Genomic DNA, 17,734 nt, shown 5'->3' on the forward strand with positions numbered 1-17,734 from the left:
CCGGCGGTGAGGACGCATCTCTAAGAAGGTGTAACTCAGCAGGTTTATTCTCCCGCTGATCTTCTTATGTCAGATAAACCTCACAGTTTTGTGCTCATTTAAGAGGCTTCCTCGCTGACAACACCCCCCCCTCTCCTCCCGCTCACACTGATCCTACTTAGTGCCACAGATGTGATAATCCCAAAGACAGAATCAAACTAATGGGAACACTGGAGGCTCACCAGAACAACAGAGTCCAGATCATTATACTCACTGAGAGAAAAGCTCATTTTAAAAACTGTTTATTCAATAAATTGCAAACTTATGCAGGTGAAAAACTGAACGCTGAGGTATGATAATGAAAAAAAAAAAAACCAACAACAACAAAAAAACGGCAGACCAGAAGCGAAGCGATAGTTTTATTTTAATGAGGAACTTCAGCGATGACACTTCTGTTTTAAAATTCACTAATTCTCAAGCTAATCTTCCTGAATACACACCCTGAAGATGTTTGCTTCACTTATTGTGTGCCATGAATAGCAAGAGGATCAGATTGTTTTTGCTACTTTGCTAAACTACTAAACTCCCAAGGTACAAAAAAAAAAGCATAGATAAGTGTATGGCAGCAGTTTTCTATTAAACACAGTTTAGAAGTAACGAGCCACATGCTTTCAAGATGGGTCACATGTCTGCTTGTTGGTTTTTAAAGGTAAAAGCTTTTAACAGGTCATCTAAACCCGCTTCAATAGACAGCCACACATGATTCATTACAGACTAATCTGCAGATTATTTTCCAGGTTAATCCATCACCTGTCTGGCAAACGAGAATACAAAAAAATTAACCCTTCGTATTATTTACAATAATATAAAGTAGTGAAAAGATGAATCAGTTATCAAAATGATTGCATAATAATGAACCTATAGTCATGTGAAGACATCATTGACCTTGATTGAACCTTCCCATTAAACTCTCCATAGTTTGGTGATTGTCACTTGATGCTTTCCAATACTTTTGACAAATCTCTTTAAGGGCTAAACCGGAGGTTAGGCGGGTCACCCGACGGACGTCTCATGAGAGGATCGATGCCACTCACGTGTGATAGTTCGCATTCATCCAGAGCGGGAATGTCTCACCAGACACCAGATTTAAAAACTCTGTATACTGTGAAATACAGAGATATATCAAGCAGTTGATCAGCATTGGCAGAACTCATTTGGCGAGAGCTTGAATGTAACAGACGTTCATTTAACGTGTCCTCAAAGGATTCTGATATCCATTTTTTTGGGTAAGTAAATGTTTGTTTTCTTAGGCGTTTCCAATTTTGATGCCATGTCTAGGCCCTTTCAGTCTTCAGTAGAATAAGCAATGCAGCTGTTTGATTGTGGCACTGAAAAATTAAACTTTTTAGAGCTACAAGCTGATGGGCTCTGTTACACATTTGCCCAAAAACTTTTTTCCGCTCCATCACAGCAGTTAAATGTCAAACATTTTATTCTGTTTTGAATTCAAAGTTGGTGCGTAGGCGCTCTAAAGCTTTTTAGCACTACTTCCACTGATATTAGTGTCATTCGGCTTCACCCAAAATATTTCCGTAGGATAAAACAAAGCCATTGATCAGGTCCCAACTGCTCTGTTCAGTCTTCTTTGCCTTTGGTTTACCTCTGAATGAACAAACTGCTTTTTGTGGCTGGCTAGAGGAGGACAATAAATATAAAATGTGTCCAGTTTACCGCACCACTGAGCAATACCTTATCAGAGTCGTATAACCACGACAGATTCCGGGTCCACATTTTCTTTTACAGTTTCTTAGAATAACAGTGATTTGGTGTAGCTTACTGGGTAGAAAACACACCTCAAGACTTCCATTAGAGACTTCCTGAATGTACAACATTTTATTAAAGCTTGTGTGAACTTGTATTTTAAACAAAGTACAGACATTTCTCTCCGTTGGCTTATAGAGAGGTTTTGTGTGGTCCTGCAGGCTGAGGAAAGTGGCTGCTCAGCTGCACCTCAGCCAGGTTCGGACAGCTTCCGTGGCCGTCAGCCAGGTTCACCACAGAGGCTCTGAGCTGGTGAGGGACGAGGCGCTGGAGTCAGCAGGTTGTTCTGGTTGTCCGGTGGCAGGGATTCTCACTCCGAGACAAAGTCAAGGTGACTCGTGGTGGGTTAGAAGTCCGCTCAAGTCCAATCTGAGCAAAGCAGTAGAGGAAAGCTAGCATCGGTGGGAACATGGTGCACCAGCCTGAAATGAAAAGAAAACCGACATACTCATCAGTTTTAATCTGTGGGAAATATTTCGACAAAAAAAAATAAAAATAATAATAATCTGGATTCCTTTACAAATAGTGATAAAATTGATTTAAGCTGTTTTGGTCATTTCACTGCCGTACTGTGTTGTGTTACAGTTTTTCTCTTTTTTCTATTCATAGCAGCTTCTTCGAGGGTCAAGCAGGCAGGTAAGGGCAGCTGTCTGCACCTCCTCCTCGACTGGCCTGCCTCCAGATCATCTCAGGAGCCTGCACCTGCACCCACAATGCTTTTCACTGCTCTATTCTTTTCTATTCATGTCAAAATCTAATTCACGTACGCACTGGCTGCTTTATGCACAGCTGTATTGTCAGTTTCCTGTCAGCGGAAGAGAAAGGTTACATGAGCTACGGTTAGCAAAGCCATATTTTGGTAATAACATTTGATGTAATTCTGAAAATTTCCCCTTAAGGGCTCTTATGTAAATGCCAGCCAATTATTAATGTAGGTTTAATCACATTAGACACAATTTGAACCATTTTCATTGAAAGTATTATGATATTATTCATTTCTGACATATATATTTATCATCCAAAGCCTTTAAGCCCGGGGCCCTGCATGCATCATGAGCCAAGACATCCCAGTGTTCAGTCTTCGCAGGTATGTACATTTCATTAACGCCCTCAGTGTGAAATCCATTCTCCAGCCAGGCGTCCAACCTTTGCTGTTACTGAAACTAAAACTCTCAGAGTGAAAAGTCAAAGATAAAGGAGGCAAACACCACGAGCCAAATATGAGAAACATTTGGCCAAAACTCAGAAATTAGTTGGCTCTCCTTGCAATTTTGGAGCGTAGCCGACTTACTGGCAAGGAGACAGAGAGAGGAAACAAAAATAAATGAATAACCGGTTTTCCTTCAGCTGCATGTTACTATAGCTCCAATCAACCAATGCTGTGATTACACCGTAGTTTCATTTACCACTTGATTAACAATGTGCTTTGAGTTTAACTGAGGAGGAAGAAGCCACTTAGAGGCAACTAACAAACTAAACGTACAGTAAGGCCGGTAAATGAGAAAAAAGAAAAAGCGAAGGGCCCTCTCTAGAGCCAGTGTTTGGTTTGTCCCTTCTGGGCTACTGTAGAAACATGGCATAGCGGGCTCCATGAAGGAGGACCAGCTCCCTATGTAAATTACATGCGAATGAAAATATAATTATAAAAATAGTATTGTTTTTCTGCCAATACATCCTCCCAAGCCCAACACAGTGAAGCTCTGAATTAGTGATTTACTTCACAGGAAACGTTTTAGGACGTAATATTTCAAAGACTAAAAAGACACTTTCAATTAACCAGTACATTATGTGATGACCGATGGTTGTGAATGAATCATCAAGGAGGCCCATCTGCAGGTATAAACACAAACAAAGCTGCTCCTCAGTTGACAAGGTGTGAACAGCAAATTGGCTGTTGTTGTCACACTCACCTTAACCTGAGACCTTTTGTAGTGGAAACTGTTATTTCCATTCAGAATTGAAGTAGAACAAGATAAGAGCGGGATTAGGAATTTGTGTTTTGTGCATTTCACCAGAGAGGTCAGAGAGCAATTATGCTACTGCCTGCACCACTAAAAATCTCAGACAGGCTGATTTAAAAGCATTGATCTCATGTAAATGAAAGCACAGCTCACCCTCGATGATTTGTTATTCAGACACAAGAAACTGGCTCAGGCATTTCTGCTGGATTCATTATATCTCAATTTAGAGTACAACAAACACAGTGAAATCAGCAAATGCAGAACGATTGATAAATATATATTTTTTTAAACCATCTATTCCAAATTTTTTAGTCTTTATTTTTACTATTTAAAAAAAAAAATCTTACTAAATCACCATAAAAGCAAACTGAGATTCTTAGTTTGGTTTCCAGCTCTTGCTCTGAATAATTCACGAAAGAATAGTTTTTTCCAAACGGCCTGCTCTTATTTTTAGGTTTCTCTTCACTTATTTACACTGAGTCTACAGTATTGTGTGTGTGTGTGTGTGTGTGTGTGTGTGTGTGTGTGTGTGTGTGTGTGTGTGTGTGTGTGTGTGTGTGTGTGTGTGTGTGTGTGTGCCTGCAGACTGCGTGACATAATTGGAGGTGATGAAGTAATAAATGGCAATAAAGAAGAGGGAAAACAAAGATTGTGCAGGAGTCCAAAGTTTTGTAAATGTTGCGAAATCTGAGCCCATTGTTTTGTTTGTGTGTGTGTGTGTGTGTGTGTGTGTGTGTGTGTGTGTGTGTGTGTGTGTGTGTGTGTGTGTGTGTGTGTGTGTGTGTGTGTGTGTGTGTGTGTGTGTGTGTGTGTGTGTGTGTGTGTGTGTGTGAGAGAAGGGTGGACTGAAAGAAGCATAATGTTACGCATCATTTGCTTTGGGCATGCCAGGCTTCCAACAAATTTTTACTGTCACAATAAAGCTTAACAATTGACTGGAATATGACCTTTGTGAGGCTGCTTAGGCTCAACTTTAAGAGGCCCGCAGACTGTGTGACATAATTAGAGGTGATGAAGTAATAGATGGCAATAAAGAAGAAGGAAAACAAAGATTGTGCAGGAGTCCAAAGTTTTGTAAATGTTGCGAAATCTGAGCCCGTTGTTTTCCGCTGCAGAGGAAGTCATCACAGAGCTGCCTTTAGTGTCGCACATCATTCAGGTTTTACACAAAGGGCAACCTCCGGGGCTGAAAAATTAAGTCAGTGCGGAAGAGCCAAAAACCGCAGTTCCTCAAATGGTCACTTGAGGCTGCCTCTAAAAGTGAGTCAATCCCCATTGACCGCCATGTTAAAATGCCCAATTACAGCAGATATAAACATCTTTACAGCCTGGTACAAAACACTGTTTTTGTCTCTGTAGCTGGTGTCATTTGCTAAAGTCATTTGTTCTTTTGAGTTTTCTGGCGGTTCATCTGAAAATAATCTCATCATTAATTAGATATTAGGCCTCAAAAAGCGGTAACAGTTCACATTACTTGACCTTTAACCCTGATCACAGCAAACCCTTCACATCAATACCAGCTATATACTGTTATTCTAAACTAAAGGTGCACATCAATATCTTTATATTAACAATGGGTCAAAAAAAACCTTGTATAATGCTCTGTGTAACATTGTAGCATCTTTTAGCTCATTGTTTTAGTTTTAGGGCCCCAGAATTTAATGTTTGGGTTCACTCTAATGATCTTCATGAACCTTATTTCCAGCAGACTGACACTGTTAGCGATTAACTGTGGAACACAGTAGCAGCTAAAGAGCTACATATTTCCCTCAGGAGGTGGTGGAGACAAAGAGAGCAACGATGAGAGAGATAAATAGGTGACTGTTTCCTAATGTGTATCACTTGTATCAACTCAACAAGGTAATAACATGTCATTATTTGTTTCCAGCTTCTTCCACTGCCCCAAACAAATATGTTAATGCCACTTTAAAATATGTGTAAACTATGTATTTCAATTCAGCATTAATAAACAAGTTTTAGTTAATAGATTATATGACGATGTATTGCCAGTGAGCTGCCAGCCCTGACTCTGCAGTCAGCCCAGCGGCGAGTGCAGCTCAGACTGCTTATCATAAGTAGGCAGGCTTCAGGAGGGCCTGCCATCTTGCTTTAGGTACCAAATGAGCCAAATAAAGACACAGAGAGCAAAACAGAGACTGGCACAACCATGAAGCAGATGTCTCTCTATTTGGGAGAGTTTGCCCGTGCAGATGCATAAAATAGCCTTGTTATCTAATACTGCTTGATATACAGACCAACTGAACAGAATAATTTTAATCATTTATTATATCTTATCTATGATTTTATTTTCTTCTCGATGTAAGCTGGCCTCCCTCTAACACACTTTAAACATACTAACCTTAGCTGCTGCCACTACCTAAAGGGAAAAAGTGATGTACTATACAACTAAACTGCCATATTAAAAGTCGGATACTAACAATCCTCTAAAATAAAGGCACACGTGCACATCCCCGTCGAGTGAGTTTTGTGGAAGGCAATTTTTACCTTGAAAGAAGACACGCTTCCAGAAGATTCTCCCCACATGTATGCCCCCAAGGAACACCAGATTAGAGAGGATGAGCATGGAAGTGGAGAAGGCAGAGAGAAGGGCAATGCAACGCCTTTTCATCCCCGTGGAGAAACTCCGCTCCTGGGAAATCAATAAATAAATAGGCAAAAGGAGAAGCACAAGAAATTTCCCTTGTAAATGTTAGAAAGAACACAGGAGCACCTGGCGCTAATGAACTGTGTGACCATAAACTCAGAGGATTACACAGTGTGCCATCAGAGTCTTGTACTATTTTGAGAACATGAACCGTCTCCCAAGGCTACAGGCCCAAGAAGCAGCCTGAGCATCTCTGTTGTGGTAAAGTATTGCAAACAGACTTTCACTCACATGGATATTATCTGTATGTGGCTATTAGATATGACAGGATCCAACCAGTTTTCGCCTAACTGTAGTTACCGTAGCCTCTTTAGGTGTTATCTCTTATTAAATCAGATTCTATGACCCTTTTGTTTTTTCTTGCTACAGGAAAGATTTAATTATGTCTGACTGAACATCCAATCTAACCAGGGAATATTTTGTATTCTAATGTTTTTAGACTACCAGAGGCCGGAAACTTACGACTATGGAGCGAACAACAGAAGAAGCCAAGAGAGACTTCAGTCCATTTTCCACCAGAACTCCAGCCCAGTTCATCAGGGCCCAGTACTGTAAGTAATCGTGACCACCGTGCCAGAGGCAGACGAATCCGAACGCGAGGCCAGTGGAGAACATTTTGTAAAGAAGACCGTGCTGTGAACCTCCCAGCGGCACGTAGATGTATCTGAAACACGAGTACATAACATGGAAACAATAAGCAATTCAATTCAACAATCCAGTAGGATGAATACAGTGTTAAAACTGAACAACAGTCATAGGACAGGACAGGAAATGGTGTACATGTAACACAAAAGATGGTTAAAAATGGCACCACAATGCACCGGTGAATTGCAAAGACCACCTGACACAGAAATGATCATGTTCATTGAATCGTTTTAAATCAAATAAACATGGCTCAGCTGTCCACTTTAGAAAATAGAGGCACTCCAGGGAATGTCAATCGTGCCAAGTTTTTAACAACTGCAACTGGGTTAATCGCTCCAAAGTGTTTTCTATGATTCCCACCAAACCCTTGACACCCTTAACTTTTCAGCAGGCTCGCCCTTGTTATTTTGTTTCGGTCTGATTTCGGCATTTTGGTTAATAAACTGATAAAAACTGCAAAAAAATGTCCCCTCGGGGATTAATAAAGTAACTACCTAACCTAACCTAACCTAACCTAACCTAACCTAACCTAACCTAACCTAACCTAACCTAACACACAGTTACATGAAGTAGACATATCTGTCATGAGGTAATTTATCAAACAGTAAATATGCAGTATATGTCATTGTGCAGTGGTATAAATGAGATTGCATTGTTTGCGGTACACAAATAGAAGCTGCACGTGATGGCCCACTTGATGTGAATAATGTCCCCCAAATCACTAACAAATGTGGCGCCTGTCGCGAAGAGAAATGGCCCCAGATACTGTGAGAACCTCGCCTGTCCCAGAGGCACCGAAAGCGTCTGAACACGCTACATCAGTCTAACACACTTAACAAACATCTCATTGTGTGTTGTGTTGCTGAGCTGGGAACTAATTATTTCAGCCACCCTGTGGCTAATCAATGTTCCTGAAAGATGAGCCAGCATTTTCTGAGCCTTAAATAGAGTGGCCGGCTCAGCCGTATTGGCGGATGAAAGTGGGTGCGAGAACAGATGGAGAGATACCAGAGCTTTAGAGCCAAAGCAAAGTGAGCACCTGAACTTACCGAGCATCTCTTCTTCCATTTAATTTATTTAGATGTAGATGTATTTGAAACAGATGTTAATCAAGATATGATCATTTTGAGATATACATTAATACCTGAATAAGCAATGAATTATGTAACACCCGATTTCTTCAAGCAGATGGTGCAACCAACATGCTGACAGGCTTTAAAAACTGTCAGTAGGAAATATTTTGTTTCCTGTGTGCTCATAGCGACACACAGAGTATCTGTTTTGCTTTAAATGCAATCGGAGCCAAAGTTAAATGCTGACCTCCCAACAATCCCAACCTATGCCCCAACTTAAACATTTACAGCTAATATTCCCCCAGACATGGGATCAAACTCTCCTCCTCATATGTAGCGGCAATAACTCAATCAATCGCCCAGTAAGAGCTCTTTTGTTGGCCGATAACTGAATGCGAGTGAAACAGAACCTGAGACGCGGCGGCACACAGGCAAGCAAGGCGTAATGGAATGGCGAAGAATGAGCCACTTAGCTGCCCAGGGAGACGGGGTGTCAGTGAGTCATGTAGAGCACATCATTTAACACCTACGCTCTCATCTAGCGCTCTTCAGACAATTTCCACAGAATTTCAGAACTGCATTAAAACCTCTTTAAAAGCACTTTTGAAAGAAGGAACGTAGGGGCATTGTGTCACGGGTATCATTTTGCATGTGCAGCAGGATAATTGCAAGTGATGCCATTAAGCAGCAGAAAAACCATTTCCAATGGACACGGATTAAAATGGAAACCTGCATTTGCAATTTAAATTCTGGGATCTTTAGCAAATAAATTGGAGCCACTTTAACTCTTTGATATGCATTTGTTTCACGAGATAAAAAAAAAGAAAAAAAAGAAGCAGATGCACACGTACACGTCATATTGTACTTGTCAGAGTAGTGGAGAAATAAAAACCTGCCAACCCAAACACTAATTAGCAAAATAATAACGAAGACAGGGAACACTTTCTCAGAATACCACAGTGTGTTCTCTGACAACCGTGCGACTGTAGTGTTGCCGTGATGTAGCAACCTGCGTCTACCAAGCAGACCATAAACTCCCGACAGGCCGCATTCAGCCGAGTGTGCATCATTAAAAAGCAAACAAACTAATAATGTGCGTTGTCCAAAGTACAAGTGAGCGAACACATAATGCTCCCATTACATATGCACATATTAAACAAGGAGGCATTTCTCCAGGGTACACGAGCAGTAACGCAACAGAGGAACTATTCAGCTACAACATGCAACCTCATAATCATAAGAAAGCCTCCATGCAAATGCGGCATCCTCGTCCATTATGATGAAACATGTGGACCGGCAGCCAGAGAATGGCACCTTTTTTTTTTTTAATTTTTTTTTTTTTTTAAGGTTATTCAGTTGGCAAGTTCAGTGCCCCACAGGAAATGAGCCCTTTAAGTGGGCAATAAATAACAAATAGAGTATGCAATTATTCCAAGTATGAGGGAATAGATAGAATAATAGAATGGACAGACAGACAGATAGATAGACAGGCAGATAGATAGATAGATAGATAGATAGATAGATAGATAGATAGATAGATAGATAGATAGATAGATAGATAGATAGATAGATAGATAGATAGATAGATAGATAGATAGATAGATAGATAGATAGATAGATAGATAGATAGATAGATAGATAGATAGACAGTGATTGATTTGATTTAGATGACATTACACATTTTTTTTTGTAAGCACCAACATCTGAATTAGTCAGTCCACTGCTCATGAAGGGCCTCTTACCTGATGAGCCATCGGTACAGCCCCTCATCAAAGTGCCTGAGAGTGACAAAATTGACATTTGAATGACAAATTTACATAATAATATAGCATTGAGTAAGAAACACCTGAGCACTGGGCCTCTGGTATAAACTGAGCAGCACCCATGATGCATGTGTGTGTATGTCTCTTTGTCATTAAGAAGATTAGATTTGGCACTGTCTATAAACTGGAGCTGTTTTTCCAATGATGTCAGTGGACAGCTTTATGCAATCCATCAATGTTGTCAACATTGGCCAGCTCAGCACACGCAGGCCGGGATTGGAGTGCATCAATGTCAGCATATTGGTTGGTTGAGCCCACAGCTGAAGAAATGTTTTTTTCTGTTGTTATTTATTTTTTTTTTTGCTGCAAAACCAAACATGTAGCTCTCCATTTGAAACTTTATGTGGTCTAAATTAAGGGTGCATTTCTCATTGCTAAACACATTTGGAAACAGGAATAATTGTGCTATTAAAAAGTGAAATAAACAGCCGGGATACTATGCGCCGCCTGGTAAATTTACAGTATTACGCTCCTTTTCTGCCAGATCCCAACACGTTTTTTTTTTAAATTGTATATTACAAAGATTTGCATTTAATTGCAGGTGTTTTCTGTTTGAATGTCTGTACACTCAGTTGTTAATTTATTAGGTGCACTAAGCTAAAACAGCCGTGCAGTAAAGAGTCCTTTCATGAAGGTTTTAGTGAGGTGTTATTCAACTTTATGATGATTATTAGTACTTTGGAGGATGTAGTTTGTGATGCTTTTGAACTGCAGTGCATTATATAGAGGTGTTTCTATTATTTAGCCCGCCCTCACTCATGTAAATGTGATGGACAGAACGGTAGAAACACCTGTCAGTGCAATACATTTCATACAAACAGTTGCACCTTTACATTAACTCGATTTTCTTTATTATTTAATGGAATTAAATGAATGTCTATATTTTGCAGTATATCAACAACACTTCAAGTCTTTTTATGAGGTGGTAAGTGATCAAAAATGAATAGCAGAGTGACACAAAATGTTTACCTGAATGTTCCAAAGCACTAAAAACTTTTTTCCTTTTTATATTTGAATATGTATTTGTATGCCTGTGTAGCCAGCACTGCACTGAGCGTTCATTAACTTGAGCAATTGTGACCCCTTCAGCAAAAAATGGGCATAATCTTTTTGGAGACAGTACTTTGTGTCATAAACAAGCTTGATTCCAGTTTTGTGGAGGTGGGTGTGACAGAAATAACTCAACATGAGGTGTTTGTGTGCATACAAACCCTTAATAAACCATCACCGAACCTGAAATCTGAAATGAACCTGAAAGATGAAAGCATCTTGGAACATGTATAATACTCATACTGGAAATAAAACGGACACATAGTTGTGATTAACCATCTATAACTTTTTGACTTTATCAGATTTTGTGTCATGACTTAGTTTGTTGCGTCAAGTTTACAGAGAGAAAAGCAAACTCATCTTTGGCCAGAAAATACAGAATCGGTCGCAGTGCACAAACCGTTTAAAGAATTATATAATGCTCTTGGTGTGGCGGTGACCAATTGTTCTGATTGCCAGTAATGACACAAGAAGAAACAATTTTCTGTGCTCAGTCTGAATCTGATTGCTAAAGCACAGTGAGTACTTTAAAGCACTACACATTAAATTGACCTTTTCCTCAAGGTAACCAGGGATGCTAGCTTTTCCAGTCATGGAAGTGTTCAGGAATGCTGTGAGACCAGTGTTATACTGTATTTATATCAGTGAAGTTGTTTCCACTGTCTGCTCTTACCTCCACATCCCCGTGAAACTGTACATGATGCTGACGCAGCGAGGAAGATTTGGGGGGACCAGTTTATCCAAAGTAGCGAGCATGGATGGAAGGCCAAAAAGTACCAGATACTTCACGTAGAAGAACTGGACGAGGGCCAGGGCCAGACCGCCTGTGAGAGGGGGTAGAGGACATCTTATAACTAATAGTTCTTATTGTAATGATTAAGAAAGGTTCTATAAATTTAAAAGGCGATCTTCCTCAGTTAAGTCGATATAATTTTATTTTGATGGCCAAAGTTCAGAGGAGCAACAGAGGAGGGATCAATAGATGCCGTTAGAACTTGGCCAACACGATTCACTGCTGCTATTAAAGAAATGCTGAATAAATGGTTATAAATCTGCCTTTTTATGATCTATGGACATTTTCCCACCTGTTTATGGTAACTAGGGGGGCAGGCAGGACATCCAAGAGTTAGAATGAATGACTTCATGATCCCAGAGGTGCTTTATGTTTAAAGATTTAGCAGCATGAAGCTGGGTATGCAGAGAATGTGCAGTACGCAACACAGTAGCTTACCTGTGTAGATAAATACACCTCCATGTGTCTTACAAAGACGTAAAGGGGCTGTCAGAGGGCAGAGGGCCTGGCTAACTTAAATTTATCTCACATTTAACTTGTGAAAATAAATGCAAAAGCAAATAAATTAATACATCAACTACAAACAAAAACACAACACTGATCAGAGTATGAGTTATGGATTATGCTCCAAGCCGCTGAAACAGCCTGAAAATATTGATATCTTTAATAATAATATCCGGCTTTTTATGTAGTATTCTGTGGTTTTAGTATCTATACTTTGTTGTTGATCATTCAAGGTTTTGATTGTTTTGGTCTGCATTCGTCTTTAGTGCATGTTTAACATCCTTCACTTGGTCAATTGCTTTTCAATAACTTTGAACTACATTGGACTTGTTTAAGAGGTTCTGTGCATGTAGATCAAGTGTGATTTATGTATGAGTAAGTCAGGAATCAACATATCTGATGGAGTTTAAGAAATCACAAAATCCTGTGGGGGAAACTTGTTTTTAAGTTCTTCATCTCAAAAACATGTTCGGCGCCTGTCTGAAGTGTCAGGGAGACATTAAAGCTGAGACTCCCAAAATAGAGACAGTTTGAAGACTTACCCAAAGCCCAAGGAGGGAGAATTTCAATGTAGGTCTCATTAGACTGGATGGAGTGCATGTACATAACGTGGATCATGTATTCTGCGATGCACCACCACAGTATGATCCGTCCTGATCTGAGCACCAAGTAACTGAGAGCAGATTCTTTCCCGTCGCTCTCCTCAGCAGGCCTCCGCATCTGTGAGCCGAGCAGAGGGCACTTTGTTAAGAGTTACTGGTTGAATCTTTACAACCAAAAAAAAAAAATCAAATAACATGCCGTTTAAATATTTATAAATCTACAATGAAAATAAACAAGTATAAATTTGACAGAGGTGATGTTGAAGACAATGTCAGACCAAATAAATGGTTTTAATTCCAGCCCCAGCCCCCATGTACTGTAAATACCTCACTACTGATGTCTTGTTTACTTTTTTTTAAAACTTTTTTTTTAAAGAGACCTGTATTTAGAAGCAGCAATCAGTCTCAGCCTCCTCCAGATAAAAACAGGAGAGAGACATGAAATCGCAGTTGAATTCAGGAGTCGCCCGTGCTGGGTCTTACCTGCTCGGTGTAGTCTTTGTACGTGATAATGGGTCCATTGTAGAAAAAAGGATGATAGAAGGTGTATGAAAACAACCAATAGAGGTGCACAACTCGGCCAAGGTCTGAAGGGCTCCAGCAATGATCTAGGCTGAAGCTGATGAAGCGCAGACCGCAGACAGCAATGCTGAAGAGCAGCAGATAGTACTCCTCCTCAGTCTTATACCAGCCTCTCTGTGTAATACAGAGGGAAGGCCAATTATTTCCAACACCTTCCTGGGGAATCCTGGTATTCATAGTAATGTTACATCATATTTACACAAGAAAATCTGGCAATATTCTTACCAGATATTGATAAAAAAAAAAAAAAAGGACTATTTTTGAAGTGATCTGCTTAGCAGCAATTGAAATATCATTACATGTAGGAAGATTTGAGGCAGATTTAAGTCAGTTTCACTTTACTTAACACAAATATTATAACTATTATAACTGAAGCTTAGTTGCCTCAGTTTAAGGGCTTGGTACCTCAGATATTGTGCAGTTCAAAGTGTTTTTAGAGATTGTTTTATAAGCAGAGAAAGTTAGACGATCCTAAATGAAGTGAAATATCTGAATCGTTAAATGTAATTGAGATCCTAAAATCGCATTAAGAACTGATTTGAAATATTCTTTGGTCTGTATTTTTGTTATGTTCATCACGGTGTTAATTGCGTTTCATAGCTTTTTTTCAAATGCATGTAGGTGGAAACTGAGATTGTTTTCCCCATCGACTAATCCTCAGGAAATACCGTAACTAACCTGCTTGAAACACATACTTTCCTATGAATTCACTCTGCTTATATCGAGTGGTATGGATACAGAATAAGGGAGCTGAACGGTCACATGGCCGTACATCTCCTTAGTATCTTGCGCCCTCTTGTGTTCTTTTCAAATACGACATTTGGTAACAATCACAATTTGTGAAACACTGAAAGAAATTCTTTAGAACATAAAAGAAATGTTAAATTCCTACAGTGTTGGTATGAACACAAACAATGTTTTTGAGTAGTATAGTTTACTTAATCCTATTTAGCTTGTTAGGAAGCAGGTGAGGAAACCAAATGGCTGTGCTCCGTTAATGGGAAGAGACGAGTACTTTTCTTTCATGTTTTTGCTTTCTGTGGGAGATTAATGGTCTTTGATCTTGTACAAATTGCATGTACAGCTAAATATAAGTCCAGTTTTGTTATAGTTTAAAGTGCTGTTTTTTTTTGTTTGTTTTTTAATCATTTTAAGAGTTTTTCTATTAACTGTGTGAGCAATACAGATGTTGAACAAATCAGAATTATGGCAAATATCGTAATGAAGTATTAAGTGTTTTTCTGTTCATGTGCTGTATGGTCCTTCCCTCTAACTCAAGATGATTTTATCAGTGTATAAATACAATAAGTTGTTACAGAAATTTGCCTGATTGATGCAGTGAATTGATCCGTTTTAGAACCACATTCACATATTCACCTGGTGTAAAGGAAAGGTGCACCCTTATTGATCACATTGACCTCAGACAAGATTTTAAGCCAACATCTAGACCCTCTTTCACTCTAAATCTTAATAAGGTTTGGTAACTCTGTACTTGCTTTTTTTTTTTTTTTTTAAGAAGTAAAAGGTTTTGTGATTTGAATGCAATATAAAAACATGCTATAGTAAAATCCAGGCAATACAACCCACCTGGATGTCTTGAAGTGTCTGGATGTGAAGTGTGGAGAGGAGCAGCAGGTTACATGCCCATGACAGAGCGGGCTTTCGCAGCTGGGCCACTGAAAAGGACAGGCCCAGATGTACCAGCAGCACGCTCACACCTTTAACCCCCAGCACACTGCAGGCTGCTAAGAGGCCGTATAGAGCAAGTGCAGGTATTCTAAACTGTAGGAGAAATATAAAAAAAAACTAAAAAAACACTGCGTTGGATTAAAATGTCTTCCAGCTAATAGCTATATTCCATTTACCAGTACTGTAGCAGCTGCTTCCTACCTTAGGGTAAAAGATGCTAGTCAATCTTGATATTACTCCATGACCAATAAGAGTCCACAGTAAAGACTTCTTGGCCCATTCAGTCCAGAAATTCCACTCAAAGTCTGATGGATCCTGACAAAAACAAGAATTAAGACTACTCTACAGGCTTAAAAGAAACTCTCAGTGAGACGTACCCTAATGTTGGTTTAGACTGGGCTTTAAATCAGCATATTCAGCATTGAACTTACCCTTTTAAAACCCTGAAGAAGGCCATTTTCCAACTGCGACTCTCTCTCTAATCCTGATTCATGCTCTGTGGGACAAAGCAGGAAATGGCAGCTTCATTTTTATTGACCCGTTCCTCTCGTTTCATCCATCTAACACACTGATATTGGTCTATCTACCTTACCTTTGGAGAACCTGTGCAGCTGGTAGAAAGAGTACAGATGAGAGCCAAAGGACAGCACCCAGTACGCAAGGATCTCTGTCTGTGGCAGAGTTGCCAACTGGGCCTTTGATTTAGATGTCATCAGGCAAAATCACTGCGCTGTAGTGCACCTAAAACAGAATAAGTCACACACACACACACACACACACACACACACACACACACACACACACACACACACACACACACACACACACACACACACACACACACACACACGGGCTTAATCAATTAACCTGATCCATAAGCACTAATATTATGCGCAGCATAGAAGGTGTCACATTGATGTGAAAAAAGCAAATCATGCAATTCCACAAATAAATTAAGAAACAACAAAAAAAGGATTTCTAGCTTTTTGTCGCTTTACAGCACGCAGGATGTGGGCTCCAACCTGCTGGTGGGCTGTTCAGTTTCTCATACTCCAAATTTACGCATATTATTATACTGCACATAAAAGAAGCTGCAAACTGTTACAGAAACAGATACCAGCAAGTGGAGATACTGACCGTGATTACCCCAAATCCTCACATAGTCTGGTGACTCGAAGTTTGTGCTTCTCATATATTAGCGTAAAATCAGAACTAAATAACTAATTTACTTTTAGAACAAACAGCTCTGTGACGTCAGTGTATGTCATCTCCCCCCCCACCCCGCCCCTTAGCAAACAACTTTTAAAAACGTATTCACATTTATAGGAAAAAAAAAAAAAAAAAGTTTTAATGCATCTTTTACCTCATCTGAAACAAGACAGAAATCTCTTGAAGCTTAACATCACGTATTATTATTATTATTATTATTATTATTTTTTATCTTACTGATTGAAATAACGCTTGACGAGATGTCACAACGTTGCCAGGCACTGCCGTTGCTAGGTAACGCTGCCCTCAGGTAGCTGGATATGACGCAACGCGTCCATTTGAACCAGGAGTAAAGTATCCCGTCTCCCGTGACCAAACAGGCTTAAGACGGCATCGTCTTCGTATCTTAAAAGTATGACGAAACCACCTCGGTGCCCGTGTTCGGGTTTTCGTGCTGAATTTAACCAGTTGTTTTTGTTTATTTCCCCCATTGCTAAAGTAAACAAGAAACTCCCTCCAGCTGTCCCTACTCAAAATGACCGTCGGCTAACGTTAGCCGAGCCAGCTAAGGGTTCGAGCAGGTTGCAGCGTTACCTCATACTTCTTGGCTGGTGTCCATTGCGTTGCTTTAAACTGCAGAACTGCACTGTGTGACCGGGCTTGGACCGTACATCCCGGCATCCAAAATTCAAAGGTACTGATTTCTTCTTCTTCGTTTTTTTTTATTTATTTATTTTTTTTTCCAGTGTAGCAAACAAACTTTTTAGCGCATGATCGCCGCCAGCTGTGCGGGAATGGCTCAGCCAGATGTGGATAGTGCTGTAATGAAAGTCGTATAGCTCCGGTGTTATGAAGATCAAGATCTCTTGAACAAAACATGCTTGAATTATGGGATAGGTTAGGTTAGGTAGTTACTTTATTAATCCCCAAGGGGATTTTTTTTTTTTTTTTTTTTGCTACAGCAGCATACAGGAAGCAATAAGATAATAAAAAGCAATAAAATAGCAGTAAAAAAAAAAATTTAAATATAAAATGCACAGTATATACAGTACAGTATATATCTATATATATTATATATATAATAATATATGTGGCATTCATTGGTTAAACTTAATATTGAGAATTGTACCTGTTTCTGCATACTTTTATCAATATCAGGTGCATATTGTAAATTAGTTTTTGTGTCTGTCTTTTTGTTGTTCATATTTTTTTTAATGAGACATTTTTTTGGGGGGGGGGGGATCCCTAAAGCCCTCACCAAACGTGTGCATTTAAGTCTTCCATATACTATAATGAAAACATTATGAATGCTCTTTAATATGGTAGTATTACTTTTAC

General features: G+C 39.5%; 1 protein-coding gene across 1 annotated transcript; it reads right to left on the reverse strand.

The window, feature by feature from the left end:
- Positions 1–1,845: 1,845 nt before the first annotated feature.
- hhat (hedgehog acyltransferase) lies at positions 1,846–17,104 on the reverse strand. The gene is made up of 12 exons (XM_069712293.1): positions 16,991–17,104; positions 15,780–15,928; positions 15,619–15,683; positions 15,389–15,502; positions 15,086–15,280; positions 13,400–13,612; positions 12,857–13,034; positions 11,691–11,841; positions 9,887–9,922; positions 6,889–7,090; positions 6,267–6,411; positions 1,846–2,222 (listed from the first exon to the last, which is right to left on the reverse strand). The coding sequence occupies exons 2-12, from the start codon at positions 15,898–15,900 to the stop codon at positions 2,074–2,076; spliced, it is 1,569 nt and encodes a 522-aa protein (XP_069568394.1). The 5' UTR covers positions 15,901–15,928; positions 16,991–17,104; the 3' UTR covers positions 1,846–2,073.
- Between the last annotated feature and the right edge of the window lie 630 nt (positions 17,105–17,734).

This window comes from Brachyistius frenatus, unplaced genomic scaffold (genome assembly GCF_029030835.1).
Source record: "Brachyistius frenatus isolate BFR_SWC_R1_liver_20210118 unplaced genomic scaffold, ASM2903083v1 Contig_108, whole genome shotgun sequence".
In the NCBI taxonomy this organism is placed as follows: Eukaryota; Metazoa; Chordata; class Actinopteri; family Embiotocidae; genus Brachyistius; species Brachyistius frenatus.

Coding starts and splice junctions, on each gene's coding strand:
- hhat (XM_069712293.1), bottom strand. CDS start 15,900: ATGACATCTAAATCAAAGGCCCAGTTGGCAACTCTGCCACAGACAGAG. Junction 15,503..15,618: donor TTCTTCAGGGTTTTAAAAGG/GTAAGTTCAATG, acceptor TGTTTTTGTCAG/GATCCATCAGACTTTGAGTG. Junction 9,923..11,690: donor AGTTTCACGGGGATGTGGAG/GTAAGAGCAGAC, acceptor TGTCACTCTCAG/GCACTTTGATGAGGGGCTGT.